The following is a 22257-nucleotide window of genomic DNA, read 5'->3' as shown; positions in this document are numbered from 1 at the left end:
AAAATAATATACCATGGCCAATGAAATTCATTCTCGGGACACAAAATTTGTTGAGTGTTGAGAAATTTATTAATATAATATATTAATAAATCAGAGGAAGAGAATCACAATCCTCCTCACAGATGTTCAGAAAAACTCTGACAAAATACAGTATACATCTATGATAAAATATTTAAGAACATAGAATACCTTCTCAATATGATAAAATATTGATTCTTGAATAACATGAGTTTGAGTTGCAAGAGTCCACTTACACATGGATTGTTTTCAAAAAATATGTATTGCAGTACCACACAATCTGCAACTGAATCCTTGGATGTGTAATCATGGATATGAAGGACCAAAAAAGTTATAAACAGATTTTTTACTATGTGGAGTGTCAGTGTCCCTAACCCCCATGTTGTTCAAGGGTCAACTGTATACTTCATTCTAAAAGACATTTATCTTAATTAATGGAAAAACAGGGTATTACCCCTAGAACAAGACAAAAATGCCCTCTATCATACTAGAGGTACTAGCCAATGCAAACAGACAGGCAAAAAAAAACTAGAGGCTTAAGAACTGACAAACAGGGACTTCCCTGGTGGTCCAATGGGTAAGCCTCCATGTTCCCAATTCAGAGGGCCTGGGTTTGATCCTTGGCTGGGGAACTAGATCTCATATGCATGCTGTAACCAAGAGTCTGCATGCTGAAACTAAGAGTTCAAAACCACAACTAAGACAGCAGAGAAAAAATAAATAAGTATTTTTTAAAAGACTGATAAACAAGCAAAGCTCAATCTGTAGATGATACAGTAGTATGCCTGGAATCAGAAAATAAATAATAAAATGAACTCAAAAAAAATGAAAGAATTCAGTGAAGCAGCAAATTATAAAATCAAGATACAGTATTAGTAGCTCTCACATACAAAAACTGTGAAGACATAATGGTAGAGAAATTTTAATTAACAATGTAAGATTAAATACTTACAGAAAACCTAATGAGACTAGAATATTTGTACAAAGAAAAATTTTAAACATTCCTGACAAACACTAAAGTAGACTTGAACAAATGGGAAAACATCCCTTGTTCTTGGATAAGACAACTTAACATTATAGAGATATTAATTCCGCACCAAGTTAACTTATAAATTCAAGGCAATGCCAATAAAAATACCAACAAGCTAGTATTATGGAGACGGACAAGGCAACAGACAAGTACACATAACCCCCCCCAAACACACACACACAACACACACACACACACACACACACACACACACACAAGAATACCTAGGAAAACACTGAAAATGAAAAACCATGAGGAGAAACTAGCTCATCCAGATATTGAGACTTATTATACAGCTTCTTATTTATAATTAAACACTGTGACATGGTGTGTGAACAAATAGAACAGTAGAATAGAATTAAGCCTAAATTTAGACCCAATGCATACGGAATTCAGTATACGACAAAGGTGGAAAATTCCTGGGGTGAAGATGTACTTTTAAAATAAATGATGTTGGGTTAATACGGAAAAAATAAAACTTAATCCTACTTCACACTCTAACACAAAAAATCAGTTCCAAGATGCAGATCTAAATGTATACACAAAAACAATAAAACTGGTAGAAAAAAATGTGGAATATCTTCTTGCCCTCAAGGTAGGTAAATGTTTCTTACACAAGAAGAGGATGCCCATAAAGATTAGATGACATTAAAATTAAGAACTTATTTCATTAAAAGATAACAATTAAAACACTGAAGAGACAAGTCAGAGTGGGGAAAATTACTTGCAAAACATATCCAGCCATAAGGCCCACATCTGGAATATATAAATCAATATGAAAAAGGCAGGCAAATTTGGTATCATCTGATTCAATTCCATAAAAGAGCCTGTTGGAAAACTGTCTACAAACACTTTGGAAAACTGGCATCATTTATGAAATATGCATCCCATATGACCCAGTGATATTAGTCCAGGGTATAAACCCAACAGAAACTCACACATTTATGCTCTATCAGAAATATTAAAATATGCTCATAGCAGCATTATTTACAATAGCCTCAAACTGCGAAGTCAAATGTCCACCAGCACAAACTGCTTAAATAAACTGGAATATTCAAACAATGGAACACAATAAAATGTACTACTATCTAGAGGAACTCAAAACAATATGGATCAGTTTCACAAAAATTTTGAGTAAATTAAGACAGACACTAAAGAATGTATACTGTTTGGCTCCATTTGTATAGGGTCCAAAAAAAAATCCAAGCCATGTTGTCAGAGCCAGAACACCGGTCACTTGTGGGGAATAAGGCAAGGATTGTTATTTGGCGAGAAGGAGTTATCAGGAATGCTAAAACATGTAAAACATTTTTCTTGCCTTCTTACATGGATGAGTTCATGTGACAATTAAGCTGTACATGAGTTAGGGCTTCCCTGGTGGCTCAGTGGCAAAAAAAACCCAAAACTGTCTACCAATGTAGGAGACGTGGGTTTGATCACTGGGTTGGGAAGATGCCCCAGAGAAGGAAATGGCAACCCACTCCAGTTTTCTTGCCTGGAAAATCCCATGGGCAGAAGAGTCAGGCGGTTTACAGTCCCTGGGGTTGCAAAAAAGTCGGATATGACTTAGCAAGTAAACAACAACAAAGTATGAGTTAAACACTTTTCTGAAGTTCAGCAACACCTGTTTTAAATGATACCACACACAAACCATTACACAAACACTTAGAAACACCTTTGGCATTAAGATAAACTGAACATGCACAGGCCTTACAACCTAACAATTTCACACTCCTGAAATAACTCACCTATGCTCCAGAAAGTGTGTTACACATTTTCTTACAACAGCATTGTTCATAATCAGGGAAAGTGGAAACAGTCCAGGAACTGTACATCAGCTGTTGTTAAACAAATTGTGGGATGATAAGGAACCACTTATCCAAAGTGAAAATGAAACTACAGCCACATTCAATGTGACTCTCGAAATACCCTTACTAGTTAGCCAAAAAGTTCATTTGGCTTTTTCCTAAGATCTTACAGAAAAACCCAAGTGAACTTTTCAGCCAACCCAATACTAATACTGTTACTTTTTTATTTTCTAAACTTTTTATTTTGTATTGGGCTATAGGTGATTAACAACGTTGTGGTAATTTTACAGTAACAGTGAAGGGATTCAGCTATACATATACATGGATGCATTCTCCCCTAAATTCTCCTCCCATCCAAGCTGCCACATAACATTGAGCAGAGTTCCATGTGCTATACAGTAAGTCCTTGTTAGTTATCCATTTTAAATACAGCAATTGGACACCGTTATACTTAACCTGAACTCTGCAATGAACTTCTAACAGATTTCTGTTGTGTATCCTATCCCTCTACTCAGCCAACCAACCCGGAAGCCAATATATTCTTTAAAACAGAGATGGAATAGTTGTTACTTCTCTGTACAGAACCCTCCACTGACCTTCCACAAGATGCCCCCATGAAAAGGATCCCAATCCAGCTCTGACCTTACCACCTTCTGTGACTCCCAAGCTTGCCAGATTCCAGCCACACTGGCCCTAGCAAGCAAAATTCTTTTTTCATGACCTCTGAACTGCCTAGGGTGCTCTTGCCCACATTAGAACATGGCCCACACTTGCAGGGAATTTACATCTCTGCTCTATAATGTCCCCTTAAGCAACAGGTTTTCCCTATCCATAAAATAGATTCACTGAACCCCCACATCCCTGTCATCATCACCATGCTTAAATTTTGGGGCACTGAACTGACTGCCGATATACCACATATTTACTCATTTGTTTATCACGTGCCTTCATCTCATGTAGAATGTGATCACCATAAAGGCAAAAATCCTGATTCACTGCTATAGACTCAGGGCACAGAACAGGGCCTGACATAAGAATGAACTTGAAACACGGGCACAGGGACCTCCCTGGTGGTCCAGTGGGCAAGACTTGTGTTCCCAAAGCAGGGGGCCCAGGTTCCATCCCTGGTCAGGGAACTAGAGTCCACATGATGCAACTAAAGATCCCGTATGCCGCAACTAAGGCCTGGCACAGCCAAATAAATAAATATTTAAAACAAATAAACAACAAAAAAGGCACTACAACTTGTTAATGAGCTGACCTCAAACAAGTAACATTAAACTTCCTTGCCTCAGGTTGCCCATATGCAAAAGGGTGTTATTGGTGGTACCTATTTCTTAGGGTTTTTGCGAAAACCAATATGCTTACTTCAACACAAGTCAAGAAATAATGCTTAAGCACATCAGAGACATTAAATACAATTTTAAAAACAGAGGTACAAGGATTTTTGTTGTTTAGTTACTAAATAATGTCTAACTCTTTTGTGACCCCCTGGACTGTAGCCTGCCAGGCTCCTCTGACCATAAGATTTCCCAGGCAAGAATAATGAAGTGGGTTGCCACTTCCTTCTTCAAGGGATCTTCCCAACCCAGGGATGGAACCCAGGTCTCCTGCATTGCAGGTGGATTCTTTACCACTGAGCCACCAGGGATGCCCTTAAGGATTTTTAAAAACCCAAATCCAACAATTATAAGAAGATTATACCCACATGTATAGCAGAAGCTACCCAACCCCACTAATGACCTGATGCATGGGTTACAGACAACATTCAATCTGGTACAGTAGAACATTCCCACCACCAATAAAACAATTATTAAATAGATTAAACAATGAAATATCCAAAGCAGCTTAAACCAATAGTCAGTTTTATTTTTTCTCATGTAACAGTAAGTCTGGAAATAACAAATCCAGTGCTAGTGCAGACACTCAAAGAAGCCACTGAGGAAGCCAAGATTATTGTGATTTTTCTGCAGTAAACTGCCCCACCCCTCTTGCTTAGCCTGTGGCTTGCATCCTCACAGTCATAAGATGGATATTTAACACTAGGTACTGGATCTCTTCTCAAGGTTGAGAAGTAAGGGGAAGAACAAGGGGAAAAAAAAAATGTAGAGAAGAATCCAGGTAAGATGGACACTTTTTCAAGCACTTTCTCACAGTCCGTATTGTGGCATCTGCTTTTTTGTCAATGACTAGGCTGTGGACATGGACTCTACTAGTTGCAAGAAAACCTGTAAGAGATTTTCTAATATAGCATACCTTACTAATCAGAACTTGGATCTTTCTGGTATGAAAGAAAAAGATACTGAAGATGCAACTACAAGTTTAGGTTACTTGTGGCTGGACAGGAGGCCAAAAACATTCCAAAGGACTGATTTGATGGAGACATCCTGCTCTGATCACAACTTATTTGAATTAGATATTTGTAACAAACAGGTACTAAAAATACCCACGTTACACAGCACATGACACTATTCTAAAAAAAACAAAACAAAAACCCACTGTTCAAAGTAAGTTGTCCAAAAGGAAACAAACACATATCACAAATGAAATTATAGTAGAATTACTATGTACAAACCTTCTGTGATGAAGCATGAGGGTTATTTGCAAGAGCATAACCTTAAAATTAAAGGCTGAAAAATTAATGAGCTGGGGTCCACTTTCGTGATAGAAGACTGATAAGTGCAATTCCACATGTACTGAGAAATCCTACTGGGGAGAGAATTCTCATACACACACGAGAGGGCTGTGGATGAAACTCCACAGAGGGATTGTCTGCAGTGTGGGTTCTCATGTGATTCCCAAAACAGTTACACTGAGTATAGTTTTGAAGCTGCAAATAGGAATTTTTCATAATGTGAGTACCCACGTGTTTCACAAAAACATGAGGAATTGTTGGTTAAAATCTCTCAACCTTAGCAATACTGACATTCTGGGGCACATACTTTCTCCCTTTTGAGGAAAGCCCCTGTGCATTGTAGGATATTTAGCAGCATCCTTGGTGTCTTCCAAAACATGCCAATGGCAATCCCCCTCCACTTTTAAAGACCAACTATGTCTCTAGACTTTGCCAAATGTCCCCCACGGAGCAAAGTTATCCCCACTGCTGTAGATAAAGAATTGGCAATTTTTTTTCTGTAAAGGACCAGAGAGTTGAGTATTTTAGGCTTTGTGGGCCAAAAGTGGTCTCCATCACATATTTTTCTTCTTTAAAAAACACAACCACTATTCTAAACTTGCCAGCTGCATAAAAACAGACTGCTGGCTATAGCTTGCCAATCTGTTACTGGCTTCCCCGTGGTCCTTATTTCATAGATTTTTTTATTTAGTGTGATTTCTCTCATGAGGGATACAATCAGACCAGGAAAGGTTTGTCCAGTCATGGAATTTACAGAGATCCTCCAGGATGAGCTTGTTCTTGTGCCCAGAAGGTACGAAGTGGTACTAACGTCATTCTGACATTAAATACCAGGTTAGGGGTTCCCTCTCCAAGTTGTTCTGTTTGTTGAGAACTACATGTACACTGACGGCTTCCTCACACCTCAGATACATGTTTTCTCACCCACTGTGAGTTCTCACATAGTTCCAATGCGACGTGGAAAAGCCCAAGTCTCTCCACAGTTATTATACGAACTGGATTTCTCCCAAGTTAACAATTTATGCCCAGTGAGATGAGTTCCTCAAAGCTTCCTGCCTTCCTGACACCTGCCAGGTTCCCTGCCAATCTGAGTTCTCATGTTTTTCTTTAAAAAAGATGTGTCATTGGAGTCTTTTCCACACTGATGACACAAAAAGCTTCTCACCCCGGTGAGTTTTCACATGGCTCCTGAGGGACGAATGGTCACTGAAGGCTTTCCCACAGGCCAGGCACTCATAGGGCTTCTCCCCAGTGTGTATCCTCCTGTGCACATTGAGGTTTGAGCCAATGCTGAAGGCCTTCCCACAGTGGTCACACTCATAAGGCTTCTCTCCTGTGTGACTTCTCATGTGTGTCTTGAGGGTTGACTGGTTTCTGAAGGCTTTCCCACACTGTCTGCATTCAACACGCTTCTTCACAAGATGAATGCTCATGTGCCTCCTCCGGGATAAATAGTCTCCAAAGACCTTCCCGCAGGCAGCACACTCGTAGCGTCTCTCTTGGGTGTGGATCTTCCTGTGCGCAGTTAGGTTGGAACTCGCACTGAAGGCTTTCCCACAGAGGTCGCACCCATATGGCTTCTCTCCAGTATGGGAATTCATGTGCGTCTTGAGGATGGACTGATTCCTGAATGCCTTCCCACACTGTCTGCACTCGACAGGCTTCTTTACAATGTGAATTCTCATGTGTTTCCTCCGGGACAGGAGGTCTCCGAAAGATTTCCCACACTCTTTACACTCGTAGGTTTTCTCTACTGTGTGGTTCTTCTTGTGCAAGTTAAAGTTTGACTTCCACCGGAAGGCTTTTCCACACTGCGTGCACTCATAGGGCTTCTCCCCGGTGTGATTCCTGACGTGCTCTTTGAGATGGGAGGGGTGCTGGAAAGCCTTGCCACAATCATGACACTCATAGGGTCTCTCCCCAGTGTGTGTTCTCCTGTGGGCAATGAGGTGGCAGCTCCGGCCATAAGCCTTCCCACACTCGTCGCACTTGTATGGCCGCTCCCCAGTGTGGACTCTCATGTGTATCTTCAGGGAGGAGAGGGTACGGAAGGCGTTTCCACATTGAGTGCAGTCGAAGGGCTTCTCTGTGAGGTGAGTTCTTGCGTGACTCCTGAGGGCTGAGGGGTCATTGAAAGCCTTCCCGCAAGCACTGCACTCATAGGGTTTCTCCCCAGTATGTATTCTCCTGTGCCGTGTGAGCGAAGCACTTGTGGTGAAGGCTTTCTGGCACTGATGACATTCGTGCATCTTCCTCCCGTTGTAAATGCTCACATGTTGGGTTACATGGGACCTGCTCCTGAAAGTCACCCCGCAGTCCCGGCGGTGGTACGGTCTCTTGCCAGTGTGCCTTCCCATCTGCTGAGTGAGATGAGTGCCTATGCTGAAGACGTCAAACAGGTTAGTGTATTCCGTGGACTTCTCTCCAAGCTGAGTGCTTTCCTGTTGATGGAGAGGGAACACGGACTAAGAAATTTCCCATGTTTGTTACATTCCTGACTATCCCCACATAAACTGGTATAAGTAGAAGAACATCGTAATTACTAATGATGTCACAATCTGCAAAGCAAAAGTATTGCTCCTGCCTTGTATGGACTCCATCAAAAAAGAAAACAAATGAATGCTATGTGTGTAACTTTCACAAAGCTTCTTGCATATATACTTTGTTAACTGTTTAAAACTAAATTAAGCCAACACTCAACATCTGAGATGTAGTTATAGAAATATTTACTCAATAGAACTTTAAGAAAAGTCTGGGGCCAAATTCAGGGTTTTCCCCAAACTGGTAGTATTATCTCTATCACTGTTTGCTCTTGGGGGTGGCTGAGGGGTGTGGGGGACCTGCCTGGTTTTGAGCTTTTCTAACTCAGGCTGCCCCTGTCCTCTCCCAATATGGATGATTCAGAATTATTCCAAGGAAATCTTACCACTGTCACACCATTAGATGTTTCCTTCCCAAAAATATCTTCCATAAGAATTGACCATTTGGTTTTAGATGGCGTCGCCCAATCTGAAACAAATTGGAAAAATATCAACCTGCTGGTGAAGGAAAATGGTAGGATGATGGAGACAAAAACAGAGGTGGCTTTCTTTGCAGATACAAACCATACTTACACATAAGTAAAAAGGACTGAGAGATATGGACGTGTAAGACATTTGGCAATGAAGGGGGTAGAAATTTAAGTTGACTCACTAAGAATTAACTCTTCAAATACTGACACTGATAATGATATTAAGAGTATGACCACGAATGTTGAGTAGGAAAGAATGGGACAAAGAGCCCACACGGCCACGTCAAATTTAAAGATGAAGGGACACTGAAACCAAAAGACTTTCGAGAGGATGGAGGTGCAGTGAATGAGAAAGTGCATTTTCAACCTGGGTGAGGTTTCCCAATGAAACCCCATTCATCTCCATCGCTGGCAAGAGCAGATTCTCAGCAGTGTTTGTGTCTTCCTGGTGCTTACCGGGACAAGGGCCTCGGTGAAGTTCCCGATCCTCTGTCCTCAGCTCCTCTTCTTGCTCCAAGTGGGAAATGAGGCTGGGTTTGCCCACCTGGCACCCTACTCACGGGGAAAGACATATGTTGAGGGAGGATCATGCAGAGGATCACCCCTTCCAATAGTCTGGGGTCAGTGTTTTGGTCTTCAGTGTTCTGAGGATGGACAAGTCTGACTTAGGAGCAACAAAATGGCAGTGCCACATTTCTAAGGAACACAGTGTAAGGTTTTCGTAAAACACAAAACCCCAAATATTCCCACACATTTTGCCCTTCAAAAGAATGAGGATTTCTTAACTCAGAAAACTATGCCCAAGCTCAGACACACATAACCTCCAAGGTCAATGCAGTGAACAGATCTCAATATCCAAAGGAAGATACCACTAGGGCAGGGACCAGGGCAACTTGTTCATAACTGTATTCTAAATCCCCACACAGTTCCTGGGCCACAGCAAGCACTTGTAACAAGGACATTTGATTCATGAATGAACGAATGAAGAAATGACACCAGCCTTACCCACTGAGGCAAGGTTGCTATAGTTCTCCAGCATCACATCTTTGTACAGTTTTCTCTGAGTAGAGTCCAGCAAGGGCCACTCCTTCTCAGTGAAGTCCACAGCAACATCCTGGAAAGTCACTGATTCCTGAAACACCGCACACATTTGGGGTCAGTGAGAACCCAGCCTGTGTTAAAAGATGGCTGAGGATAAAGAGAGACTCTAAACACAGGATTTCCAATACAGGGCTCTGGGATCTAAACATTTACTCTAGAAGACAGTCCTCAGACGTCTTCTCTTTCTTATGAGATAATTTCATCCTATCTCATTGCTTCAAATGCAACTCTGACATGGGATTCACTTGTAGCCTGGCCTGAGAGCTTTGAGCTTATATGATGAAAAAACAACCTGTTACAAGTCATTTTCCCTTACATCCCTGATACTAGCCTCACAACCTTCTCTGGCTCTTCCTCTTGCACTCTGATCAGGCATCCATCAGCTTAGATGAAGACCCTCCCCCACCTTCAAGGATCTTAAAGAGCTTGGTATACCTGGGATGGTTCAACACTGGTTGATGTATGAGGCTCCAGGTCATTGCATGCAAACAGGTCCACATCCTGCAGACAGGAATGGTCTTTTGAAGAAAGAGGAATTTCTGACTCATGGATATAGGCAGGTTCCTGGTTGGGCATAGCTAGAGAAGAGAGAACCCATGAGGATTAAAGCCCACCTGACACTTGCAAATCAGGAAGTGATCCCATACTAATTATGTGTGTGTGCAGTGCACATGCCCCAATCACAATCACACACACACACACACACACACACACACACACACACACACACACACACACACACATCAGCTGTGTAACAAGCCAGAGCAGCCCTGCTCCACTCAAGAACAGGAAAAAGGGTAGTGGGCCTACGTAGCCATAAAGAAAATGACACACATCCTCAAAAAATAAAAAAGAAAAAGAAACTAATATACATTCTCAAAAACAAAAAGAAAATGATATACATTCTCAATTTATGAGTGGAGAAATGAAAGCTCTAAGAGATGGAGCTATTACTTTGCTCAGATTTATCAAAATAATAAATGGGTTATCAACTACCTGTAGCCTTCCCTACTCACCAACTACAAACACTCCCTGCCTCACCCAAACTCACAAAGACCCTGAATCAGACACAGTTGCCAGGGGAGCTCTCAGGACTTTGCCCCACCCACTTCAGTTCATGCATCCTCCACCACTTTTGACCTGGCAGCCCTCTCACCAGCTGTGCACATCCTTGCCCTCAGTGAAGTGGCAGGAGCCATGGAAGCTTGATTTCTGAGGGCATTCAACACCCAAAGAACTTACCACATGTGGCAGCCAGGCCAAGAGCTGCCATCTTGCGAGAATGACAGTAAATCTCCCTGAATAGCAGGGCCTGGGACCAGGAAGCTACTTTCTCTCTCATGGGCCTCCTGGAGTGGACATCTGTAGGAAATGAGAGAAAGACTACTAGGTGCAGCCAAAGGTTTTCTGTCTCTCCCACTCACACAACAATTCTGACTTTTGTTTTTCAGCATTTCCTCTATTGAGCAGCAAGTTTTGTCTCATCCTGGGCCTTAACCTTGCTTAGGTAAAACCTCCAGACAACATGGTGGAGGTCCTGGACCCACTTCAACTAAGATTCAGAGTCATTCTCTCAAGTAATGTGTCACCAATTGTTATTCAGTCGCTAAGCCATGTCCAACTCTTTGCAACTCCGTGGACGGTAGCCCACCAGGCTCCTCTGTCCATGAAATTTCCCAGGCAAGAATACTGGAGTGGTTGCCATTTCCTACTCCAGGGGACTGTCCCAAGCCAGGGATCAACTCTGCATCTCCTGCTTGGCAAGCAGATTCTTTACCACTGAGCCACATGAGAAGTCCATGTCACCAATTACAATTATACTAAACTCTGTCACTCACTAAACACTGAGGCTCCAGACTTCTTCAAGGCTCATTCTGGCTTACGATGGTTCAAGTAACCATGAGGAGGATCCATCTAGGACCATGTGTTCTGATCTCCAATGCCTTTTGGCCCCATACTCTATGTCAACATACACAACTGTGGGCTACAGCTCAGGGCTTGTCATCACTAGAATCAGGTTCACCTCACTAACAATGATTCAAAAATTTGCTCTCTGGACAAAATCTCCTACACAATGTATACCCTGTTAGACAAGAAGTGCCTGGAAGACAAAGATTTTTCACTTCTTTGTTTTGTTCACTGCTGCAGTGTCTGAAGGGTTTCCCAGGTGGCTCAGTGGGTAAAAGAACCCACCTGCCAATGCAGGAGACATAAGAGATGCAGGTTTGATCCCTGAGTCAGGAAGATCCCCTGGAGAAGGAAATGGCAACCCAGTCTCCAGTATTTTGTCTGGAAAATCCCATGGACAGAGGAGCCTGGCGGGCTAGTCTATGGGGTCACAAAGAGTTGGACATGACTAAGCAACTGAGTACACAGTGTCTGGAACAGTACCTCAAATAATAAACAAGTTTAAAGTGAGTGAAAGAATGAATGGTGACAAATAAGCTGCCCACATTTCTCTTCATACTGAGAAGACATCCCTGGGCCTGGGGGTCTTGGGAAGATCACAAGGGATGGAACTTGGAGGGGAGGGAGATCCTGTTCAGGTCCTATGAGATGTATGTTGACACAGCCATGTGGCTTAGGCACACCTTGGCCCTCACCATTCACCACCATCTGCAGTATGGAGTAAGGTACACAAGTGGTTCAAGCCTGGATGGAGAATGCACTCACATCAATTTCAAATCTGTGGGATATTTTCAAAGTCTCATGGTAATGTAAACTATAGACCAGAGCAAGGTTCTGAAGTATTTCTCATTTGAGCAATTATATCATTTGTTGAGCTAGAATTGGTGACCCTGGATACAGATCTCAGCATTACACAAACACAGAGTTAACACCACCATGTATTCTGCTTGCTCACATGCATTTCTACCTCACCCTAATCTCACCCCTGCTCCTCACAATTACAAAAGACCTACCTTCATCAGTTTTTTGGTCCAAAACACATTTTATTCTTTACAACTGTTCTATGATGATTTCTCCTTTTGTGGCCATAATTCCTTCAATATTTGATTTAAATCCCCATATTCAATTTTGTAATACAACCCAGAGATATTCAGAATTTGCAGGTGGAACTACTATAGAGAGAATAATCTTTCTGTTACTTTTATTGAGTGGTATTTCTGACCCTGCTAGAACTGTTTCTACCAGTCATTCCTGTAGGCCCAAAGAAACAATAGTTGTGAAAACACTGCAAGCCATTTTTTTTTTTTACTTCAGAAATATATTACACTCATAAGTTAACATCTCTATACCTCACTATCTGTAAGCTTTCAACCAACCAGATGAAATGCCCCAGGGGATAAAAGGATAGATTAATACTTCTGTTTCCAACAGGCAATCTACATATCCTGGTTAAATCTTCCATTCAAACCTATTTTAAGTGCAATACAAAATAAACACAGGTATTTTTTAAAATCATTCACACACTGGTAAAAAATATGCAGAAATTTTAAAATGTGTAATTTCTAAAAGGACAATTACAATTGTTAAAATTAAGAGAAAATGTTGAAATAAAGAGTTTCATCAGATTACACAGTCCCCCTCTCAAAAAAACCCCCTGTTTTTCAGAGTCTTATACAAAGTATGGTCCTCAAGCCAGCTGCATAAACATCACCTGGAGAACTTTAATAATTCTGATGCCCAGTTCATATCCAAGCCCTTAATTAAATGACAGTTTTGAAGTAGACTGATGAATCTATTGATGAATCTATTAATAACAAGCACTATAGGTGACTTTTACACAGGCTTAAATTTAAAAACCACTTCTAAAGAATAAACACGAGGGCACACAGATAAAGAGCTGATAAGCACAAAGAGCCATGGGGGACAGAGGGAAAATGGCTGAACTGATTCTAAATAGAATTCTAAAAGGAGAAGGAAGGAGCCCAGGCAATTATTGCAAAACACGGTAGCTGTGAATTTCTCATTTCAGAAGGCAAATATAAACAGGCTGAAGATAAAAACAGATCACAGTTAGATTCAATTAAACTGAACCAGAGAACAAAAATGGCAAAACAATATCTGAACAGCAGCGAAGGAGGAAAAAAACACAGGTAACCTTTAAAGCAATGGTTCTTAAACTTCAAGTTGCATCTCAATCACCTGGAGAGCTTGTTAAAACTGGAAATGTATTTTAAAAAACTCACATTGCTAGGTCCCAGCCCCAGTTTTTGACTCCTAAGATATGGGGTGTGAAATGCAAGAATATGCATTTCTAACAACTTCCCAGGTGATGCTGATGCCGTTGGTCTGAAGAACATGCTTTAAGAATCACCACTTTAAAAAAGTAAAACATTAGGCTGACACCTGACTTCTGGCCAGTAACAATGGGAGCCAGAAGACAGTGGAACATCTTCATGGCTCTGGAATATACTTTTAAAATCAAAATGTCCATTAAGATGGCAAAATAACATCATATTTGAACTTGCCACTCACAGAAAAGAGAAATTCTAAAATAAATATTTTAGGGAGAAAGGAAAATTCAAGGAAGCAAAGACTGTTAATAACTTACACCAAAGGGTCCAAGAATCAAAGAAAGAACACAATGAGGAAAATGTGTGGGTATAATGAAACCAAACATAACTATACATGATAATCTCTTTCGAGTTAAAAAAAAAGACAGAATTAGAATGCATGATCAGTGACATCCCTGATGGTTCAGTGGCTAAAATTCTGCTCACAATGCAGGGGGACCAGGTTCAATTCCTGGTCAGGGAACTTGGCCCTGCATGCCACAAAATAAAGATGAAGACTGAATATCTTGTTTGCCACAACTAAGACCAGGCACAACCAAATAATTAAATAAATATTAAAAAATAATAATAAAATAAAATGGATGATAACAAAACCATGTAAACCAGGAGAATGGTAAGGTTATCAAAAATCTAAATTTCACAAATGAACAAGGATAAGAATTCTCCAAGACAACTACTAAGATAATACACATAAATAAATTCAGTATATATATATACATAGATAAATTCAAAACATGCAGAGAAAAATGTGGAGTGAACAAAATTCTCAAATCAAAAGAAGCTAGAGGGCAAAAAAAAAAAAAAAGATGCTATAAAAAAGCTGACCAAAAGCTTCAACTATGGTAGAGAGATTCTCAAAATGGAGTAAAAACAATCCAGTTATATGGTGTTTGCAAGAACATCTAAAAAATAAGGATATACAAGAATGGAAATATAAAAAAGATATACAAGGTAAATGGGCTTCCCTTGTGGCTCAGCTGGTAAAGAATCTGCATGCAATGCGGGTAGACCTGCGTTCAATCCCTGGGTTGGGAAGATCCCCTAGAGAAGGGAAAGGCTACCCACTCCAGTATTCTGGCCTGGAAAATTCCATGGACTCTATAGTCCATGGGGTCACCAAGAGTTGGACATGACTGAGTGCCTTTCACTTCACATACAAGGTAACTACTTTTTTTAAAATCTGGTTTTAAATATTTTAATACCAGAATGAATTAAAGCAAAAAGGCTAAGAGCGAAAACTGAGAAACTGCATAATGAAAAAAGGTATAACCCCAGAAAAAACTATATACATACAGGGGGAGGGGGGTAGGTCTCTAAGGAGAATGGACAAAGCCACTACCAGAGCTCTCAATAATATGTTCAAGCAGACAACTCAATAACTATATGCAGACTGCACAAGATGAAATAGTATTTCCTAACTATAAAATCCAACCACATGTGGGGTACAATGTGTGTCTCAGAAAATGGCATCAATCTGACTACAGTGTAAGTTAGCAAACAATAACCAAAAGATAACCAGAAAAAGGTCACAGAAATTGAAACTAAAAGTCCTAAATAACTTTCATATCAAAGAAGTCATAGTATTTGATAATACTTAGAACTGAAATACAATAGAATACTCACCACTGTCCTTTGGGACATGCAGGTATCCAATGTAAGAAATTGTAAAGAAACGTGCCAAGAAAGTAAAAGAAGAAAATTATGAAGAACACAAAGTTATGAAATAGAAAACATACATATTATAAAGTGTTCAATCAAGCCAAAAGTTTTAAGAGAAAAACAAAATTGACACAATTCTGACAGGATTTACTTAAAGTACAAGAAAGAACATAGAAATATGAGAATGAAAAACTGGTAACATTACACATGTATCAAGCATTAAAAACACAGTAAGAGATGACTTCATGGCAAACAGATGGGGAAACAATGGAAACAGTGACAGACTTTATTTTTGGGGAGCTCCCAAATCACTGCAGATGGTGACTGCAGCCATGAAATTAAAAGACACTTGCTCCTTGGAAGAAGAGCTATGACCAACCTAGACTGCATATTAAAAAGCAGAGACAACACTTTACCAACAAAGTTCTGTTTAGTCAAAGCTATGGTTTTTCCAGTAGTCATGTATGGATGTGTGAGTTGGACCATAAAGAAAGCTGAGTGCCAAAGAATTGATGCTTTTGAACTGTGGTGTTGGAAAAGACTCTTGAGAGTCCCTTGGACTGCAAGGAGATCCAACCAGTCCATCCTAAAGGAAATCGGTCCTGAATGTTCATTGGAAGGACTGATGCTGAAGCTGAAACTCCAATCCTTTGGCCACCTGATGCAAAGAACCACTCATTGGAAAAGACCCTAATGCTGCAAAAGATTGAAGGCAGGAGAAGAAGGGGACGACAGAGGATGAGATGGTTGGATGGCATCACCGACTCAATGGACATGGGTTTGGGTAAGCTCCGGGAGTTGGTGATGGACAGGGGGGCCTGGCATGCTGCAGTCCATGGGGTCACAAAGAGTCGGACACAACTGAGCGACTGAACTGAACTGAACTCAAGAGCATATTTTAACAACTTTGATTATACAATTTAGCTTTAGATGGAATGAATAAGTTCCTAAAGAAATTTTATTTATCATAATGAAATAGAGAACTTGGATGCCCTTTGACTCTTAGAGGACTACTCTTAGGTAAAATATTCCAGAGTTTAGAAAAAAAAGAGAACACTCCCACCCCATTTTATGAGTCTGGCATAAACCTGAAACAGAAAAGGAAAATTACAAGCCAATTTCACTCAAATGTAGATTGGTTTAATTCTGTAATTGGTTTAATGCCATTATCAGGTAAATAAGATAATCATATTTTTCACTTATTCATTTAAAGCACAAACAGAACTAGAACCTACAGATCAGGCATACTTTGAGATGACTGAAATACATCAACACATCAAAGTAGATGCTGGAAAAAAAAATCACTAGGTAAGAGTGATTTTCATGACAAAAAACTTAGATTAGGAAAAAGGAGCTTCCTTTACCTCATACTATTAAAAAAAAAAAAAAAGCCTTCAGCTAACACTCAAGTTAATTCCCCTTAAGGTCAGAAAGAAAACAGGATAGCCTCAAGTTGGCTTTTCGAACTCCATTCAATGCTACTGGAAGTCCAGCAAAGAAAGTAAATAATAAAAATAAATGTGTGATACGAAAGAAAAACATAAATATACATCACTTCTTTCCAAGGAATAAAACTAACAATAACAAAAGACATTATATCTTACTTGCTGATATTCATAAAACTTTATTGAAAAGCATTATAGAAGATGTAACCAGTTAACTGTAAAATTCAATGGCATAATAATGCCAATATTCTCAAAATTTATACACACACACAGGTGTGTGTGTGTATCTGTGTGTGTGTATATATATGTGTGTGTGTGTGTGTGTGTGTGTGTATATAAAACACAATTTGCAAATAAAACCACAGTGTATGGAACTTTGTAAACAGACTAAGTCACTATGTATCTAAAAAAGAATGGTAGGCGCATGTCTCTGAAAATACTTGGGTGCATGTAATTCATCATAAGTAATTACCAAAATTAGGAAATACATTTTTAAGAAAACATATAAGCAGTAAAATTCAGGAAGAAAATCATAGAGAAGGAGGTGGATGCAGTTCAGAAGAATACAGGTTTCTGAGTTTTCATAACCTTATTTTTCTTGTCCTAGTTTGAGGATTCACTTTATTCTTCTTTTAATTTTGTGTGTTTTCATACTTTGGGAGGGCATATATGTCCTATATTCTAATTAAAAAATTATTCGAAGGGAAAATAGAAAGCACCAAGTAAGATGGCAAAAGTCAATGCAAAATATTAGTAATCACATTAAATATTAATGGACTAATTCTCAAGTTAAACAACAACGTTGAAGTGCATTTTTAAATCTATAGACTATTTACACGACAGTCAACTGAATAAAAGTTTAAGTGTAAAAAAGCATTCAAGACAAATGTTAACTGAAAGAAAACCAGTGTGCTCCTATTAATATTAGACAAAAATGACCACAAAGCAAAAGGTAGGTAGTTTATCCTTGGGTCTCCAATTCGTGATACACATATCCACCTCAATAACGTCCTGAACTCACCTGGAATGGGCTTTTCTTGCCCCCACCGCCAAGATGTCAATTTTTTTGGACCACATCACTGGTGCCTCACTCTGGTCCTAAACTTCGTCACCAACACTTCTTACCGCTTATGACAGGGTCAAAAACACACTCCTGCCTGGCTTCCTGGTCCCAGGTCCTTTTCCCTGTTACCTCCGCCAGCCTTTTGGGCCTCCCAGGTTCTCATGAAGGCCAAGAGTAAAGGGTTAAGTGAGTAAAGAGGGACTTACATCACCGACAGTAGAATCATGGGAAGCAAAGATCACGGAAGCTGCGGCCGAAGGGATGACAAGTTCATACGGATAGTCCGATCGGCCGCGGGGACCAAGAACTTGTAAGAAGCCACTGTAGACCACTCCTCTTCCCATGTGTATATCAGCACTCTCCTCCCAAGAGTAATGGCTTCCGCTTCACTTCCGCCTTCTAAGTGTCGCGGGACTTCAAAACTGGACGCGAACAAGGAAGCACAGAGCGGAAAGGATTCTGGGAAATGTAGTTTGGGAATTAAAGCAGGCCTGAGGAGGTTGCCTAGGTGTATTCTACGAACCAGGCACATTTTCTCCAACTTATAATTGTTCAAGTCCCTTTATAATCAGTTGTCAGGCCTCTATAATGTCTATGTTAGCACTGAATCTTACCATTTTAAGTAAACAGTGCTTTCAACAGATACATTAAAGTGCCACAAATCAAACTCCTTACTCCATCTTATCAACATCAATAACAGCAACCCCATCTTTCCACATTTCCATTATAAACTTGACAACAGGCTGGACTCTTCTTCCTCCAACAGGGAATGCTCAGTTCTACCTTGACCATAAGCCATGAATATTACTGCTTTGCAAAAAATATTTTTCCTGTTTCTGAGTCAAAAAAGGTCACAGCAGCACTTGAAACCGAGCAAGATCCATCTTATTCTCTGTTGCCCTCTTCTCCTGCCTTCCGTCTTCCCCAGCATCAGCGTCTTTTCCAATGAGTCTGTTCTTCCAATCAGGTGGCCAGAGTTATTGGAGCTTCAGCTTCAGCATCAGTCCTTCCATTAATGTTCATGGTTGATTTTCCTTTAGGATTGACGGATTTGATCTCCTTGCTGTCTAAGGGACTCAAAAGAGTCTTCTCCAGCACCACAGTTTGAGAGCATCAATTCTTTGGCCCTCAGCACTCACATCAGTGCAGCTTCCCTGATGGTTCAGAGGGCAAAGAATCTGCCTGCGATGCAGGAGACCCAGGTTCAATATCCAGGTCAGAAAGATACTCTGGGGACGGAAATGGGAACCCACTTCAGAACTTGGCTGGAGAATCACATGGACAGAGGAGTCTGGTGGGCTACAGTCCATGGGGTCACAGAGAGTCAGGCAGGACTGAGGAACTAACATTTTCACTTCCATTTTCTCACATCCTTCCATGACTAGTGGAAAAACCAGCTTTGACTATACAGACCTTTGTTGACAAAGTGATGGCTCTAGTGTTTAATATGCCCTCTACGTTGTAGGTGAGAATCCCTTAGAAGAAACTGAGTAGCCATCATAGTCAACAAGAGTCTGAAATGCAGTACTTGGATGCAATCTCAAAAACAACTGAATGATATTTGTTCGTTTCCAAGGCAAACCATTCAATATCACAGTAATCCAAGTCTATGCCCCAACCAGTAGTACTGAAGAAGCTGAAGTTGAATGGTTCTATGAAGACCTACAAGACCTTCTAGAACTAACACCCAAAAAAGGTGTCCTTTTCATTATACGGGACTGGGATGCAAAAGTAGGAAGTCAAGAAACACCTGGAGTAACAGGCAAACTTGGCTTTGGAGTACAGAATGAAGCAGGGCAAAGGTTAATAGAGTTTTGCTAAGAGAACACACTGGTCATAGCAAACACCCACTTCCAACCACACAAGAGAAGACTACACATGGACATCACCAGATGGTCAATATTGAAATCAGATTGATTATATTCTTTGCAGTCAAAGATGGAGAAGCTCTACACAGTCAGCAAAAACAAGACCAGGAGCTGACTGTGGTTCAGATCATGAACTCCTTATTGCCAAATTCAGACTGAAATTGAAGAAAGTGGGGAAAGCCACTGCACCATTCAGGTATGATCTAAATCAAATCCCTTACAATTATACAGTGGAAGTGAGAAATAGATTCAAGAGACTAGATCTGATAGATAGAGTGCCTGATAAACTATGGACGAAGGTTCATGACATTGTACAAGAGACAGGGATCAAGCCCACACCCAAGAAAAAGAAATGCAAAAAAGCAAAATGGCTGTCTGAGGAGGCCTTACAAATAGCTGAAAAAAGAAGAAAAGTGAAAAACGAAGGAGAAAAGGAAAGATATACCCATTTGAATGCAGAGTTCCAAAGAATAGCAAGGAGAGGTAAGAAAGCCTTCCACAGTGATCAATGCAAAGAAATAGAGGAAAACAATAGAATGGGAAAGACTAGAGATCTCTTCAAGAAAATTAGAGATACCAAGGGAACATTTCATGCAAAGATGGCCTCAATAAAGGACAGAAATGGTATGGACCTACCTGAAGCAGAAGATATTAAGAAGAGGTGGCAAGAGTACACAGAAGAAATATATAAAAAAGATCTTCACAACCCAGATAATCACGATGGTATGATCACTCACCTAGAGCCAGACATTCTGGAGCATGAAGTCACGTGGGCCTTAGAAAGCATCACTAAGAACAAGCTAGTGGAGGTGATGAAATTCCAGTTGAGCTGTTTCAAATCCTAAAAGATGATGCTATTAAAGTGCTGCACTCACTATGCCAGGAAATTTTGGAAACTCAGCAGTGGCCACAGGACTGGAAAAGGTCAGTTTTCATTCCAATCCCAAAGAAAGGTAATGCCAAAGAATGCTCAAACTACCGCACAATTGCACCCATCTCACACACTAGCAAAGTAATGCTCAAAATTCTCCAAGTCAGGCTTCAACAGTACATGAACCATGAAATTCCACATGTTCAAGCTGGTTTTAGAAAAGACAGAGGAACCAGAGATCAAATTGCCAACATCCGCTGGATCATTGAAAAAGCAAGAGAATTCAAAAAAAAAAAAAATTCTATTTCACTGACTGCACTAAAGCCTTTGACTGTGTGAATCACAACAACAGACTATGGAAAATTCTTAAAGAGATGGGAATACCAGACCATTGACCTGTCTCTTGAGAAACCTGTATGCAGGTCAGGAAGCAACACTTAGAACCAGACACGGAACAACAGACTGGTTACAAATTTGGAAAGGCTGTATATTGTCACCCTGCTTATTTAACTTATTTGCAGAGTACATCATGCAAAATGCCAGACTGGATGAAGCACAAGCTGGAATCAAGATTGCAGGGAGAAATATCAATAAGTTCAGATATGCAGATGACACCACCCTTATGGCAGAAAGCAAAGAGGAAGTAAAGAGCCACTTGATGGAAGTCAAAGACGAGAGTGAAAAAAGTGGTTTAAAACTCAACATTCGGAAAATGAAGGTCACGGCATCTGGTACCATCACTTTATGGTACATAGATGGGGAAACAATGGATCAGTGACAGACTTTATTTTGTGGGACTCCGAAATCACTGCAGATGGTGAGTGTAGCAATGAAATTAAAAGACACTTGCTCCTTGGAAGAAAAGCTATGACAAACCTCAGTTCAGTTCAGTCACTCAGTCGTGTCCAACTCTTTGCGACCCCATGGACTGCAGCACGCCAGGCCTCCCTGTCCATCACCAGCTCCTGGAGCTTACCCAAACTCATGTCCATTGAGTCAGTGATGCCATCCAACCATCTCATTCTCTGTCGTCCCCTTCTCCTCCTGCCTTCAGTCTTTCCCAGCATCAGGGTATTTTCAAATGAGTCAACTCTTCACAGGAGGTGGCCAAAGTTTTGGAGTTTCAGCCTCAACATCAGTCCTTCCAATGAACATTCAGGACTGATTTCCTTTAGGATGGACTGGTTGGATCTCCATGCAGTCCAAGGGACTCTCAAGTCTTTTCCAACACCACAGTTGAAAAGCATCAATTCTTTGGCACTCTCACATCCAACTCTCACATCCATCCATACATAACTACTGGAAAAACCATAACCTTGACTAGACGGACCTTTGTTGGCAAAGTAATATCTCTGCTTTTTAATATGCTGTCTAGGTTGGTCATAACTTTCCTTCCAAGAAGTAAGCGTCTTAATTTCATGGCTGCAGTCACCATCTGCAGTGATTTTGGATCCCCCAAAAATAAAGTCAGCCAGTTTCCACTGTTTCCC

General features: G+C 40.5%; 1 protein-coding gene across 2 annotated transcripts; it reads right to left on the bottom strand.

Moving 5' to 3' along the window:
- Positions 1-4704: 4704 nt before the first annotated feature.
- On the bottom strand, positions 4705-18416 carry ZNF317 (zinc finger protein 317). Of its 2 annotated transcripts, XM_081498066.1 has the most exons (7): positions 18235-18416; positions 10845-10964; positions 10038-10180; positions 9507-9633; positions 8958-9053; positions 8418-8500; positions 4705-7932 (listed from the first exon to the last, which is right to left on the bottom strand). In XM_081498066.1, exons 2-7 carry the CDS (start codon positions 10942-10944, stop codon positions 6613-6615), a joined length of 1869 nt encoding a protein of 622 aa, XP_081354192.1. In that variant the 5' UTR covers positions 10945-10964; positions 18235-18416; the 3' UTR covers positions 4705-6612. The 2 variants fall into 2 exon arrangements, with proteins under 2 accessions (XP_081354192.1, XP_081354193.1); XM_081498067.1 differs by lacking the exon at positions 8958-9053.
- Positions 18417-22257: the final 3841 nt, after the last annotated feature.

The sequence above is a fragment of the Giraffa tippelskirchi genome, chromosome 6, assembly GCF_054371585.1.
Source record: "Giraffa tippelskirchi isolate mGirTip1 chromosome 6, T2T-mGirTip1v1.2.pri, whole genome shotgun sequence".
Lineage (NCBI taxonomy): Eukaryota > Metazoa > Chordata > Mammalia > Artiodactyla > Giraffidae > Giraffa > Giraffa tippelskirchi.
This window is presented reverse-complemented; position numbering and strand designations above follow the sequence as displayed.

Coding starts and splice junctions, on each gene's coding strand:
- ZNF317 (XM_081498066.1), bottom strand. CDS start 10,944: ATGAGAGAGAAAGTAGCTTCCTGGTCCCAGGCCCTGCTATTCAGGGAG. Junction 9,054..9,506: donor TAGCAACCTTGCCTCAGTGG/GTAAGGCTGGTG, acceptor CCCCGTGAGTAG/GGTGCCAGGTGGGCAAACCC. Junction 7,933..8,417: donor CATCTAATGGTGTGACAGTG/GTAAGATTTCCT, acceptor CTCCATCAACAG/GAAAGCACTCAGCTTGGAGA.